Source organism: Peromyscus maniculatus, chromosome 1, assembly GCF_049852395.1.
Source record: "Peromyscus maniculatus bairdii isolate BWxNUB_F1_BW_parent chromosome 1, HU_Pman_BW_mat_3.1, whole genome shotgun sequence".
NCBI classification, from domain to species: Eukaryota; Metazoa; Chordata; class Mammalia; order Rodentia; family Cricetidae; genus Peromyscus; species Peromyscus maniculatus.
The window spans coordinates 110,348,976-110,364,095 of NC_134852.1; the positions used below are offsets into that span (position 1 = coordinate 110,348,976).

General features: G+C 50.3%; 1 protein-coding gene across 3 annotated transcripts in view; it reads right to left on the minus strand.

The window, feature by feature from the left end:
• Slco2b1 (solute carrier organic anion transporter family member 2B1) overlaps positions 1-15,120 on the minus strand; it is a 50,888-nt gene that overhangs the window by 15,184 nt on the left and 20,584 nt on the right. For all 3 annotated transcript variants that reach the window (XM_076548148.1, XM_006982158.4, XM_076548142.1), the window contains exons 7-8: positions 12,430-12,620; positions 511-604 (exon numbers count right to left, since the gene is read on the minus strand). In XM_076548148.1, coding sequence (XP_076404263.1) covers positions 511-604; positions 12,430-12,620 — 285 coding nt within the window. The remainder of the gene's footprint in view (positions 1-510; positions 605-12,429; positions 12,621-15,120) is intronic.

The window sequence follows — 15,120 nt, forward strand, 5'->3', positions numbered from 1 at the left end:
ATTTCTTACTGTACTGGGAAATTGTCCCGGGAAACCAAGGCCCACAGAGAAGCAAGGACAAAGAACCAAGAAACCAGGTCCCTGGCTTTGTACTCATGCCATAGCCTGGAGATTGACGAGCATTTGTTCAAGGCTTCCTGCTTACAGGCTTAGAGGAAAGTGAGTGACGGGCAAAGACAGACCAGAACTGAGACAGAAGCCCCAAGGATGCTAAGAGCCCAGAGGATGGAGGTGTGTAGCCTCATTCTTGACGGGAGCCAGGCATATTTAGAGAACAGAACGGCTCTGGAACATAGCCTGGAGGGAGAAGAAAGACTGTGATTAACATCAGTAAGAAGAGATGTCCTGGCAGAGAGGGGTACAGGACCACCCTTACTAGGACTGTCTGGGCTCATGAGAGGCCCATAGATGCAGATTAATTAATAAAGAAGAGCTTTAAGGGGCTGTGTTCAGTATAATCTCAAAGGCACCTCTGGTTTCTCCCCTCCATTTTTCCCTGGGCTCACTTACCTTTGATAAACTGGACCACAGTCAAATCTGGGGCAATCTGGGCCAACCCAGCCTCTTTCTTTAAGGGCTCATGCTGAGAGGAGAGCTCCTTACCCTGGAAAGACACACAGCCAGGTCCAGTCAGCTGGATGCAAGAGACCCTGTTCAGGGAGGGCAGGGGGATAGGCGAGGGAGTTCTTGTGCCTCACCAGGAGCACAGGCTACCACTGCTCCACTGGTTCTTGGCCCTCTAGGAACTCAACAGGAAGACTTGAAAGACTGAATGACACTCTCGTGGTTAAACTGTAACATGCTCTTAACGTGCCAAATTAAACATGGTGCCGGTGACAGTTATTACCACAGCCAGGACTACCATCAGTCCTGACAGCCCTATGTGTTTCAGCGCCATCTTCACAACCAGTTAGGTGGCCAATTTGCTCATGACGATTCTATCATAATACGATCATCACCGACTCGGTCTAAGCCCCAGGATATCTCCATCATTATTGTTGTTGCCTGTGCCTTCAGAATCACTGCCAATATTGTGATTATATCATCACCCTTGTCTTTAATATAATCATCTCCATTGGTGTCACCGTCACCAACCTCATCTCTATCACCAAATGACTAATGCCACCAAAAGGGACATCTCAACTCACAGTCTTATCACCATTGCAGTCCCCAATAACATCTCCCTTATTGACATCATTATCCAATGTCACTGACACTATGTGATGATTAGTCTTGTTTATCAACTTGACACACCTAAGAGCCTCAACTGAAGAAATGTCTTTTTCTGATTGGCCTAGGGGCATGTGTGTGGGTCATTTTCTTGACTGCCAATTGATGTAGGAGGGACCAGCCCATGGTGGGCAGAATTATCCTTTGGCAAGTGGGCCTGGGCTGCAATAAGAAAGTAGTTGATCTTGAGCCTGGAAGAAAGCCCCAGGAGTAGCCCTCCTCCATGAGATCTACTTCAAGAACTTCCCCTATTGGAACTGCCCTCTCTGAGTTTCTGCTCTGACTTCCCTCAAGGATGGACTGTAACCCATGAGATGAAATAAACCCTTTCCTTTCCAAGTTGCTTTTGTTTGAGGGGTTTATCCCAGCAACAGGAAATTAAATTGGAACATACCATCAAGGTTATCTATTCCATTGAAGGGTCCAGGAATATAGAAATATAAAATGGTAAACCTAAGATAAGATAAAATAAAAGCTGACAGTCAACAGCTCTGAAGGTTAACTTCTAACAATGGTTCTCTGCTTTCCAGCCAGCTCCTCTATCAACAGCCAGGGGTGAACTTTTAATGATAACTCCCGTGCGCCGTATAGCCAACAACTGCCTGGACCAGAGTTAACTTTTAATAGTTGTTTCTATGTGACTCCTAGCATGCATCCCATGTCTGATGCTTACCTTTGCTATAAAAAGGGGCTTGAAACCCACCCCTTTGCCATAGCTTCAGAATCCCGACTCTGACTGTGGTCCCAGTTAACTGGTAAGCTTCTGTGCCCCGTGGTGATTTTGTTTTAAATAAAGCTTGCTTCTGGTTTAATAGACTTTGGTGGTTTGTCCCCCATTATTGTGTGACCCCGGACCCAACACCATCACCACTATCATCAGTCATCAATGTCACCATCACCCTTACCAACATCTTTGCCACTCTTCACCTAACATGAAAAGCACCTATGGTACCTGTGGTCTGACGTCATTACATTTTTCTGTGCAGCCTGAGGTCAGAGTCAGCAGCCAGAAACATGGGGGGGGGTGGGGAGACTTTGTCCCAGTGTAAGGAGAAGCCAGTTCTCTGGAACTAAGTTTGTGGGTGTAGAGAGATGGATACCTCTTTCTCAATGCATTCATCTAATTTTTTCTTTCTTTCTGAGAAAGAGTCTTTATCTTAGTTAGGGTTTCTATTGCTGTGATGAAATACCATGACCAAAAAGCTTACACTTCCACAGCACCATTCATCACTGAAGGAAGTCAGGACAGGGACTCAAACAGGGCAGGATCCTGGGGCAGGAGCTGATGCAGAGGCTATGGAGGGATGCTGCTTACTGACTTACTTCCACTGGTTTGCTCAGCCTGCTTTCTTATAGGACCCAGGAGACCAGCTCAGGGGTAGAAATACCCACAATGGGCTGGGCCCCTCCCATCAATAACTAATTAAGAAAATGCCTGACACCTGGATTTTATGGAGGCATTTTCTCAGTTGAGGTTCCCTCCTTTCAGATAACTCTAGCTTATGTCAAGTTGACATAAGACCAGCCAGCACAGCCTTACCATGTAACTCTGACAGGCTGGCCTCAAAATGTGGCCAAGTGATCCTCTCACCGCTGCTCCTGAGAGCTAAGATCTTAGGCATGAGCCGTTGTACCCCGGCTTCCCATCTCTTTCAAGAGAGCCTTATGCTTGCTTCTCCCATTTCAGAACTCCATGGGCCACTTCTATCACAGACCACTTGTTCGAGCTCCCCTTCTTGCCCTGCACTGGCTGCCAGAGCCTGACCTGTCCCGGCAGGCAATTCACTCAGATATTAGTCTAAGCATGCCCTCTCCCGTGGGCATTGCCTTTCCATCTTCTGACATTTTAGCTGGGCACAGCTTGGGTTTGCTGGCCTGGGTTTGGGGGGAGGGGTGTGGCAGGGCCGAAAGCACTAATGGGTTTTGCCATTCTCTCTGTGATGAAGACCAGAAATGAGACCGCGCAGGAAATGAGTATGAGGCAGGCAACAAGCAGCCTTTAGCTTCTGTAAGTAGCGGGGGGTGGGGGGTGGGGGTGGGGGGCATGTACCTCAGAGACCTGGCTCAGAGAAACAGGCTTCCCAGACTCCTGACACACCAGGATGCTTCTGTTCCAAGCATGCCAAGGGGAACCATACAGGCCAAGGTGGCAGGCAGGCATTGCCATAGTGACCAGGCTTGACTGATGCTTGTCCTTGTGGGGAGAGCTGGGGGCCTCTGTGGTGAGTGGTCACAGTGTAAGCTGAGTCTCAGGATTTGCTGTACCTTGGCGGGGGAGCCCTGAGAAAGAGTAAGGTTGACTTTCCGAATGATCTGGGAGACTGGGAACTCAGAATAGAAATGAAATCGGTTTTTATAGAAATGAAATAAATATCTGTTTTACAAACACTTAGGTCTGAGTCAAAACTTGTTCTGGGATTGTGTTGTCCCCTGCTGGACAGGGTTCTGCGTAAGCATGCTTTGCATTTATCTCCTTCTGTTTGAACCGTGGTGCTCATTACAGGGGCCCGAAGCAAAATCACATCTGACAAATCTCCACCGAAAGAACTGGAGATGGTCCCCAACAGTGCTGTGGCCAGTGCCAAGCTCTCGGAAGAAGAAGAACGGCAAGAGGAGATGTTGTCACACCAGGGGCAGCCCTCAGACAGAATGAGATAGTTTGGAATCCAGCAGTGAATTATGGGCTAGCAGAACTGAGTGAGATGCTAGGAGATGCTAGGCCTCAGCTGGGTGGACTTGTTCTACCTCCCTGGTACCTGAAGAGAGTAGGGGGTGGGGTGGGATCCTCTGCTTCTTCACTTGTGAGCAGACATGCTCTAAGAATGGGCATTGCGCAGCTAGAATGTGGTACAGTTAAGACTCAGGGTTTTGTGTTGTGTCGCATTCACCACTGTCCTGGCTTATAGCGGCCTCTGGGCTATAGCTTGGACATGCCTGCTAGAGCCACGTTATCTAATGCAGCAGCCACCAGTCCCATGTGGGACTAAGCACTTAAAATATGGCTAGTCCAACCAGAATATGTCACAAGTGTAAAATATATATTGTATTTTCAAGATATAGGAATGAACTCTTTATATTATTATATGCCCAAATTGGAATAGTTTAGGCATTTTTATTTTTTGAGACAGGACTCATGTGGTCCAGGTTGACTGAAGGTGACCTTGAACTCCTTTTAAAACAGACTCTCCCTATGTAGCTCAGGCTGGCCTAGAGCTTACCATGCCTCAAACCCATGGTTATCCTCCTACCTCAACTGCCAGAGTGCTGGGACGACAGCCATGAGCTATCTATCACATACAGCTGACTCCAAAGTCCTCATCCTCCTGCCTCTACATCTCAAGTGCTGGGATTACAAGCCTGTGACGTCATGCCCAGTCTAACTTTATTACTAAAAGAAATCTCATCGACTTTTGAATGCAGCTACTAGAGACTTTAGCACCACCCACACAGGACTAATCCATCCGATACCTCCTTTGACACGCCGCCATAGAGAGGACCAGGGGAACTTTTCTTTCTCCTGGTCACATCACGGGAGAGTGGTGTGGTCAGGAGGGCTGAGGGAAAGAGGCCAGGAGGGGAAGAAACGAGGGGACGCTAGATGGCACAGACCGACAACTGCCCCACATTCTCACCAGCGAGGAGCACCCTCGCCCTTGAGAGCGGGCGGAGTCTTGTGAGCTTTGTGCCCGGGTCACAGTGTTACCTGCTCCTTGCATGTACATTCCTGTCTGGTCCCCTGCCCTGTCACATCTGCCCAGTCACTTCAGTGCAGGTACTGTCTGTCTGAGGCCGGACTTTTTATTGCGTGGGTTTGCTGAAGGACAACGCTGAGTGGGAAATGCCACCAAGGAGATGTGGTAGAGCGGGCCAGCAAACTCAGGTTCTCCGGCAGCCCCCAGTACATGCTGTGACAGAGGAGATGGGGTCGGGGACAGGAGAGGAGAGATAGATCTGCTGGGGCTCAGGGGGTCAGAAGAGGGGTTCAGAGAGCAGTGTGCCTGGGAAGAAAAGGTGACAGAGCAGGACACAATGTGGCCTGAGGCGTGGAGGGAGCCGGAGCCTGCATCGAGGCAGACCGCGGCCACCACTGCAACCTGACTACAACCCGTACTCCCTGGGGACAGCAGCTGGGGACAAGTGACAGACCAGGGCCAGATGAAGAGATGGAGACTTTATTCTCCCAACACCCCAGATTCGTGCGCCCTATGCTTTCAATCTGTTTCTACCTTCCAGTCCTCATCTGTTTTGAGGACCGCTGACTAATAGTGAGTTCTTCAGACAGGAAGCACTGTGCTGCTCAAAGTAGAGCTCGGGGTGGCCCATCTGGCCTGCGGTTTGCCCAGGTCAGCAAGCCTGGTAGAACTTCCTCTCTTGGGGCTTGGTGCTGACAACTGCAAGCCTCCAGTACACACATGCTGTGAAATAGGACTTGCTGTGGGCCTCCAGCCTTTCTGAAGTTATCTTTGGGGGCATCTGAGTCCTTGAAGGCTTCATCCTGGGGCTGGGTCCCAGTCCTATGTAGCCAGAGCTGGGCTGCCAGCTCTCAGTGCCTACCTTGTGTCATCCCAGAAAGTCGTCACAGGCACCAGCTCTCCGAGAGCCAGTGGCCCTCTAAGGGGGTGGGGCAGAGGATTGGAGGAGAGCACCAGGGCATCTTGGCCTTCGGCTTCTTCCAGTGAGGCTGAAGCTGGCCATCAGAAGCTTTGCGTCAACTAAGCAGCTCACTTGCCATCCCTGAGTTGATCTCTCCACTCCCGTATCAGCACACTACTCTGTCATTCCCCGAACCCTTCGCTCATATTTATGTTTCTGCTACTCTTTCATCTTGCTTGATTGACCGGTTGAGAACGGGCATGGGGAGAGGTTTACCTGGAACTGAACCTCGGCGGCATTTACGAGCCCTGTGACTATGCTATCTGCTCTCTGCAACTCAAGTCCCTCAGGGGTAAACATCCAAACTTCCCGGCAGCCCAGGCAGGCAGTGGGAGAATAGTAGGATGAGAGGATCCACACGTAGAACCCAGCGGAGTGAAGGGAAGAACACTAACGGTCAGTTAACCCCTACTGTTGTCCTTAGCGCCAGACCCGGGGTTGCTGGGAGTGCTCAGACGCTCTCCAGGATATAATGGAAGGAAGAAATTGAAAAGCAAAGGAATGCAGTGGTCAATCGCCTCACTCCAGTCAGAGTGGCTGGTCAAAAAAGGAGGCACGCACTGGTGCGGCAGCGGGAAAGGAGCCCTCGCACCCCACTGGGTATAAGCCAAAAAGTATGGAAGTACCTCACAAAAACTAAATATAGGGCTGGGCACACTGTACAGTGTACAGTTAGTACACTGCTTGCAGAACACTCATGAAGTCCTGGGTTCGAGCCCCACTACCACATGAACTGCCTGTTTTCCCAGCACATGGAAAGTGGAGGCAGGAAGATCAGAAACTGACGGACTCTTTGGCTACCTAATGAGCCTGGAATACATAAAGCCTTGTCTCAAAAAGGAAAAAAAAGGTGAAAATAGGGTTGGGGATCTAGCTGAGTGGTAGAGTGCTTGCCGAGCATGCATATATATAGTCCTACGATTAACCCCTAAAGTAAATAGTCAACTAGTACAGTAAACTAAATCAGCCATGTCTGGTGTTAGAGAGAGCTGCATGCCCATGTTCACTGCAGTATCATTCACAGTTACGGAGAGTCTATTAGCAGCAGGTGAATGGATGAAGACCAGGTGAGAACTGTTCTCAACAAGGAACAGCACTCTTTCATTTCTCAGGATGGTGGAGTACATTATGTTAAGTGTAAGAAGTCCGATGCAAACGGGTGTCTGTAGGTGGAGTCTAAGGAACTGGACTCAGGGAAGGGAGGGTGCAGTGGTGGTTCCCAGGGGCTGTCAGGGAGGACTAGGGAGCAGCCGCAGAGGGCACACAAAGTGCAGGTCCACAGGAGGGACAAGGTCAAGAGGACCGCTGTACATCGTGGTGACGAAGTGACCCGGCATAGTATTGGAAACTTGAGAATCGCTCAAAGAACTGATTTTTAAGTGTCCACACCAGACAGCCATCTGCAGGACAGTTTGATGTAGCCTCGGCCTCCTGTCTACATAGATCAAAATGTTTAGTGTACCAGACATAGGCACATGTTTTACTTGCCTGTTAAAAGATCAATTTGAAAAAACAAACAAATAAACAACTAATGTCTTTTTAATTTTGAAAAAAAAAAACAAAGCATTTAAGAATATTAGAAAAAAAAGGTAGTTTTCTGTTTTGTTTTGTTTTTCTTCTCTCCCTTAAAATCTGACCCAATAGAGAAAAGTGCTAAGAATAAGCCCCCTGCTCACTGAGCCTGGGCCAGGCACTGGACCACCTAACCCACACTCTGCCTCTGCCTCATTCATTCTCATGTCATTCCAAAATGTAGATGCTTTGTAGATTCCAGGGTTAGTAAGCAGAGAGCTGGGTCAGTGTGGCACAGGCATCGTGAGTACCCCACCTTTCTCCCTTTCTCCCTGCTGCTCAGATGCCAGGGAGACTTTCATGAGGCCTCTTTGGCCAGAGCAGTCTCTCTCTCTCTCTCTCTCTCTCTCTCTCTCTCTCTCTCTCTCTCTCTCTCTCTCTCTCTCTCTCTCTCTGTTGTTGTTGTTGTTGTTGTGTGTGTGTTGAGACAGAGTCTCATCTTGTAGTCCAGGAAAGACTGGAACTCACTACATTGCCCAGGATGGCTTTAAACTTGTGGCCATTCTCTTGCCTCAGTCTCCCAAATGCTTAGATTACGAGAATGAGATGCCACAACTGGTTCCATCCCTTCTTTAGCCTCAGTCTTTTTCTCTGCCGAACTGTGGTGTGTCTAGACCAGCTGTTTCTTAGCAACACAAACCTTCATCCAATTTGAAATCCCATCGTGATGTCTGATAAAGGCTGTGACACATGGGTGGTGCACCATGCGTTTAGTGTGTGTGAGACCAGAAGCCAGCGCTGGACAGACAGAAACAACCATGGTGCTATAAAACAGAGTGGGATTTCAGAGATGGGGAGAGAAAGACAGACAGACAGACACACAGACACACACAGAGAGAGAGAGTCCTTCTTCATTCTCTATGTTGTCATCCGTGGTGTTATATGGGGTACAGTTTGAAGTCCATTCAAGTACACCCTGAAAGGAACTCTAGCCCTGACGTGAGGAAAGGGAGACTCTTCTTTGACCTTCTGGGTCAGAAACTAGCCTCATATAGACAGACACAGGGCCACCACATGCTGGGCCCCTCTGGACTCCTTTATAGGCCTCAGTCCCTCCTCCTGTGAGATGGAGAAGGGGCTGCATGATCACTCAAGTCTTGGGGCTTAGAGGGAATGTAAGGATGGAGTCTCAGCCCTGCACTGCCAGGGTGGGGGGAGATACAGGGAACTTCATGGCTGGTGGGGAGGAATCTAGAGCAGGACCCACAAGGGGGAGGCACAGGTGACAAGGGAGGTCAGTGTCACTTCATACTCTAAGAGGCTGCTGCAGGAACCCAGAAGTCCAGGGGGAATATGGGCCATGCAAATGTGAGGACCTTGGTTTGATGCCCAGAATCCATGTGAAAAATTGGGTACAGTGGCACACACTTGTAGTCCCAGCACAGAGAAGATGGAGATAGGCAGGTCCCCTAGCCACAGAGATCCTGTTTCAAACACCAAAGAAAGACACCCTAGGCTGCCCTCTGGTCTACACAGGCATGCACATACACGTGTACCTACATCTGCACACACACACACACACACACACACACACACACACACACACGTACACACTAGTGCACACACATACGCTTGCATAGGTAGGTACACACAGATGCTCGGGTACACATACAATACACCTGCATGCACAGGCACACACACACAAGGTCCTCTGATTCTAGAAGACAAGCGCTTGAAAATCCCCAGCTATTAGAACTTCATCTGGTTGTGGTAGCTCAGACTTCTCAATTCAGCACTTGGGAGGGTGAGGCAGGGGATCACCATGAGTTTGAGATCAGTCCGGGCTACACAGTAAATTCTAGGCTAGCCCAGATTGAGGCCCAAGTGTCTAAAAAATAAAACCCCAACCAGTCAACAACAAACACAAAACCCAGAACACTAAGACTATACCTTTGGAATTCTAAACTCAGAATTATTGTAGGAATAACCCACGCACAGAGATATCTTGGAAATATGACCAAATAGAAGGCCATGGCACCCAGTGGTGCTCAAAGTCTGGGCGTGGCCAGGAGCCTTGATGCAAGAAGCAAGAGGCCTGCCAGGAAGGGAAGCAGGTGGCCAGGCCGCTCCCAGTTCCTGGCTCAGCCCCAAGAGCAGATTCTCCCAGGACCTGTGAATACTGGAGAGTGCCGTGAATGGGGCATCACTACCCAAGGGGAAATGCATCCAGGAATCTGATGATGATGAATGTCAAGGAGTCAGTCAGAGGCCATTTTTACTCCAAAGACCCTGCAGAGCCCTCATCCCTGAGCACCATCTCCCCGCACCTGGCCCTCCTCCACTCCTCAGGGCAGGTGTATGGGTGTCTCCCTCAACTCCCCTGTAAAGACAACCCACTGACATGGAGCCAGTTAGAGCACATAGCCTCAGTCTGTAGATCTGGTAGTCTTTGTCTAATTTACGGCCCACTCGTTAGACACAGGCTAGACCCTCTCACGATCAGACAAGCCTCAGATTGTGTACCACAATCTCTTGGATACTTTTAATGGCTGCATTTACTTTTAGGGTACTTAGGGGGTTCCTGGACCCTAAGTCTAGGAGAAGACATTTGAAGAGATTTCCCAAACAGTTTGGCTTTGACTGCTTCCTTCTTACCCATCCCCCTCCCTGCAGGAGAGACACGTGCAGGATCTAGGGGCCAACCTCACCCAACGGGACCCTTTCTCCTCCATGCTCTTCACTAGTGACCCTCAGGGGCCAGGTCAGTCAATCTTACTGCAGGCAGCCTGGCCAGCCCTGGCAGCCTCGAGGAGGTGGAGGTAGAGGATCGATTCCTCCCACATCAATATTTATTGCCCAAGAGCCGCTGGAAGCAGATCACCGTGTTCTCAGCCTTCAGTCTTTTCTTAAGAACCGCTCAGCTCCTCGCCTCCCAGAACCCCGCGAGCTGACAGCGTGGATGCAGACAGCCAGACAGGCACACAGTCGGGACCAGCGTCACAAGGCTTCACAGCACACAGCTCTCTGCGCAGACTCCAGGGACCACAGCTGCCGGGACTGCACATTCTCAGAACCCAAGGCAATTGCGCAGTGTTCCAGCGGCCTGACCTCTGCACCTTATACACACCACACACGACGGCAAGCATAGGGAAGTGACCTGCTGCAAAAGCACATGGCTGACCTGTGACTGAGTCCAGCAGACAGCCACCCACTCCTACTGTTCTCTGTCCAAATATAGGGCCCAACTCGGAGTATCTGTCACCAGCCACACAGCCTCTTGTCCTCCTAAGGGACAGTCCTAATTCCAAGGACTCCTCTCCAGGTTCTGGGAATTTGAATCTTGGCCTGAGCTGGGCCAAGTTAGCTAGAACTGAGATGCCAAGTTCTCATTTTCTGCTGAAATGCCTTCCCCTGCCTCTGAGCCAGCACAGACACCGTAAGCCCAGACATGTACTATGCCTTGGAGTCACCACTGCAGAATAGCACCACTTCTGGGCAAGTCCTGTCCCAGAGCAGGAGAGCTTGTGTCCACCCTCTTCCCCGCCCCAGCCCCCCCCCCCCCCCCGCCCCCGGTGCTCTGATGCCTGCTCCCATCATGGCCACCACGGCCGCAGTGGCCTCTCTTTACACACTTTTCCTGGCCTTCAGTCCTTCTGCACACAGCACCTGGTAAAGCAGCTGCATAGTCCTTGCTTCCGGTCCCTCCAGGGATACACCAAGATCTTGAAGCCAGCAAAGGTTTTGTGATTCTGGCCCCTGCTGACTGTCCTAACCTGAGCTGTCTTTGGCCCTGGGGTGAGGTGGTTGACAAGGCTCAGCAGGGCAGATGGACCTGGGCTTAGACAGACTTGAACTCACATTCTAATAAATTGACCCCCAATCAAAAAAACTTGATGAAGAAGAAATGGTCTTTTCAGGTCCATTTCCTAGGTCAAATTTTCTTGTTCTAAGAGGGAGGCCCTCCCCACACGGCAGTCAACACTCCCAGAAGCAAAGCACTATGTGGCTATGGAAAGTAGAATTCCTTTTGCTGCAGAACATTTAGCAGGATTTGCATAAATTGTTCTTTTGCAATTAGGATGACTTAGTAGCAAGCACCTTACTTAATTTATACGTTGGAGGTTTTAACAAGCACCTTACGTACTTGGGAAAAGAGAAAACGCTGCACAAAGCCTCCGATGTAGTCAAGTGTGTATGTATTAAAAATACCAATGAAATTGAAATTATCTTGTTAAAATAAACTTTCAAACTTGTGTCCAGGGCCAGACATACTTAGCTTAGTGTCCCTGTCCTGCATGTGCAAGGCCTGAGAGGGTCGCACCCCAGTATTGGGGGAAAGAGCTGTGTTTTCTTTGTCATTTCTTTTTTCATTTGGAATTAACTTACTGTCTTCTGGCCTCGTGGTTTTGTGAATTCCAGGAAAACTGGGAGTCCTTGGCTTAGACTCGTCTATCCCGCCCTGTGGGTCACAGCTCCTGGCTTTTCTGTCAGTTGTGTGACCTTGGACAAGGCCTCCCACCAGCCTGGCCCAGAGTGCTTAATGTGTCCTTAACCCTATCATGGTGCCTTACAGGGCCGGCTTCATGTCTTCTGTGGAACTCTGTGGCGAGGCCGTCTGTACCCAGCGTCTCTTGACCCTCCTCTCTGTGCTTGCCTGTGTCCTTGTGTGCCCAGCTCAGATCCCTCTGCTCTCAGGAACTCTTCCTAGACCAAAGCTTGACAACGCCCACTTCTTAGCATCGCCCAGCACGGTCAGAATCTCCAGAGTTTCTAAGTGACCGACACTGAAGGACGTGAGCCCCGGCAAGCCTGTGTTCTCACTGCAGGACTCCCTGACTTGCGCGGTGAACTTGCACATTTCATTCTACCTCAGGCCCCACATCTCCTGGATCATGGATGGGACCCATGATGGTCACTGTGCAGGCCTGTTGGGAGCAGGCAGCGGAACTTGCTCAGGAAGGATGACCCCTCTGTCAGGAAGCATTGTGGTGGGTTCTGGAGCCTGAGCTGTGGCCAGTACGTGAGGGTACTTACCTTGCTGACAATGGACACGGCACCAGCCAAGACCTTCTGCCTTAAGTGAAGCTCGTGTTTCTCCTTGGGCATCTCTCTGGGGAAGAAGAAGTAGGGGCTGGCAGCCAATACCACCAGTCCAGCAGAGATGAGGAAGCCCAGCCACCAGGCGCCCACCCATCGCGGGTCTTTTGAGGTCAACTTGATACCTCCTGGAAGAGAAAAAAGAAAAATGATGGTGTTAGTGTCACAGCTGGCTGTCATTTCTACCTCTGAGAACCTTTAACCACTAAGCCAATGGAGTGCTGCAGGGAAATCCCAGGAACCCAGTGATAACTCATATCTCTGTACCTCAGTTTCTCCACTGTGACATAAAGGTGTCAATGACATTAGGAGATGAAGTTTTGTACATCATAGGGTTGTTGGGAGAATTACAGAAACTAATACACACACACACACACACACACACACACACACACACACACACACACACACACACGTAGAGCTCTCTCTCTCCTGCTTCTGTTTCTAGTGCAATTTCCACTATCAAATGAAGTATTACTACTGAATCAAATGAAGGTGGGATTGCTGTTGTTTTCAGATGCGCATGTTTAAAATAACTGGGACCGTTTAACAGAAGCATTTGATATTATTGAAGACGTGCTTCAAATGACCACAGGGCTGGGGGAAGGGGACTAAAGAATGTGTTCCTTTGACAAGTCCCGTCCCCATGGCCTCGGCCCCTTACCTGTCTTAATTAGAACATGATGCATAACTGTCTGTAAAACTTCTAAGGTGGAAGGCTGAGGTGGGGGCATCTTCCTTCGGTCTCCCTGTGTTGGGTAGCTACTTTCTCTGAACTGAAGGGAGGGTTGTCAGACTCGGGAGGCTGAGAAAGTTAGAAGAGCCACAGAGCCCCTCTCTACAGTTATAAAAGCAATAAGCAATTTCTGGGTGGGAGGAGCCTCCCTGGCAGAACTGTCTTCAACCTTTAAGACAGGTTCTGCGTGCCGTCATGTATGCTGTGGTGGGTCTCTGGGGGATGCCCTTGAGACCTCCACGCTCCTCTGAGTAACTCCAGTGAACCCAGTGGCTCACCAAGCTCGCCTAAGCTTGGTCTGTCATCACGGCCCTATCTGAGGTGAAAAGACATTCGCTCACTTCTCTCCAGGGAAAGTCACACAACACCCCAGCATCACAGGTACTTTATAAAAATACAAGTCCCCGGCAGCCCCAGCCAGCAGCTCACACAGCCTGTTCTCCAGGGGCTGGGTCCTGAGCTTCTCCGGGCACGGGTGAGGGAGCAAAAGCTGGCAGTTAGCAAATGGATTTCCAGAGCAGGGTTGGGGTGGCTTCTTCACCCATGGTACTCAATGCCTTCCTTATTGCTTGTCTGCCTTGGCTCCATGTCAGACAGAGCCTAGCTCTTCTTCATGCACATGCTAGTCCGTGCCTGCAGCAGGCAGGAACCACCCACCCCGTGAAGAAAGAAGGACCTGGGAGGTGGCTTGGAGCCAACATCTACCCTGTATGCCAAGGTGATATCAACAGCAATAGGAAACACATTCTGTTTCTCAAGTAGGAGACTTGAGAAACTTCTGGAGGCATCATTTGGGAAACTAATCGCAGAATCAGCTAGAGGTCAGAATGCGCCAAAGAGTCTGGCTAAAGCTTGCTCTGAAGGTGGCCAGGAAGAAGGTGTGTAGGGGCCTCAGAGCCCTGGATCCCTGCAGAAGTCTCCCAAGTGGAGGTGACTAGGAAACCTAGGTCACCCCAATTCCCAGGGCCTTTCTCTCAGGGTATCAAGGGGCTGGTAACAGAGCTCAGGTCTGGTGTTGGGGCCCAGTGTTCTAGAAGGGAGAGATATGGGCAGAATTGTCATTTGTGACGGTCGGGCAGAACTGTCCAGACCTGTCCTGACTGGGGAAACCTGTGGGGAAAAGCTAGAGAATGACCACCCTGTCACACAAGTGTGGCTGCTGGCTCTCTAAGGAAGGGACGGAACTTCTGAGCAGTAGGAGACAGAGGCACACCTGGAACTCACATGCTGGCATGACAAGCAGTCAGCTAAGAAGCCACAGTGACCTGCTCTAATAGAACGCCCCCACCCCACCCACCCCCATCCCCCGGCACATGCAGGGATCCAGGGCTCTGAGGCCCCTACACACCTTCTTCCTGGCCACCTTCAGACCAAGTTTTAGCCAGACTCCTTGGCCCATTCTGACCTCTAGCTGATTCTGAGATTAGTTTTCCAAATGACGCCTCCAGAAATTTCTCAGATTCTAAGGTAGTCTCTTCACCAAAAGGGTCTTCGAGGTTTTCCAGGCTGTGTCTCAACTGGGAGAGGCCCGGGGGGTACACACGAGTCACCGAGCTCTGCCTTCAATTCTCAGCATGCTATGGCCCTGGTCTTAGGAAGCCTTTCCCCCTGAAGACGGTGCTCCCTACAGGCTAAGAGGGCGTATTTTATTGTCTATCAACAGTATGCCTGTGCCCCTGGGGGAGGGAGGGTATGCAGGAGGGTGGGGTGGTGACAGAGGGCAGCTCCTCAGAAGACAGCACTTGACAGTTTATCTCTGACACTTCACTAGATTCTGGCAACACTCTTGAGAAACAGGAGGCTAGAAATTATGTCAAGAATGAGGAAACTGAGGCCCAGGGAGGAGGCTTGTCCATGGCCAGAGCTGCTGACAGGACTCCCATATGGCTTCC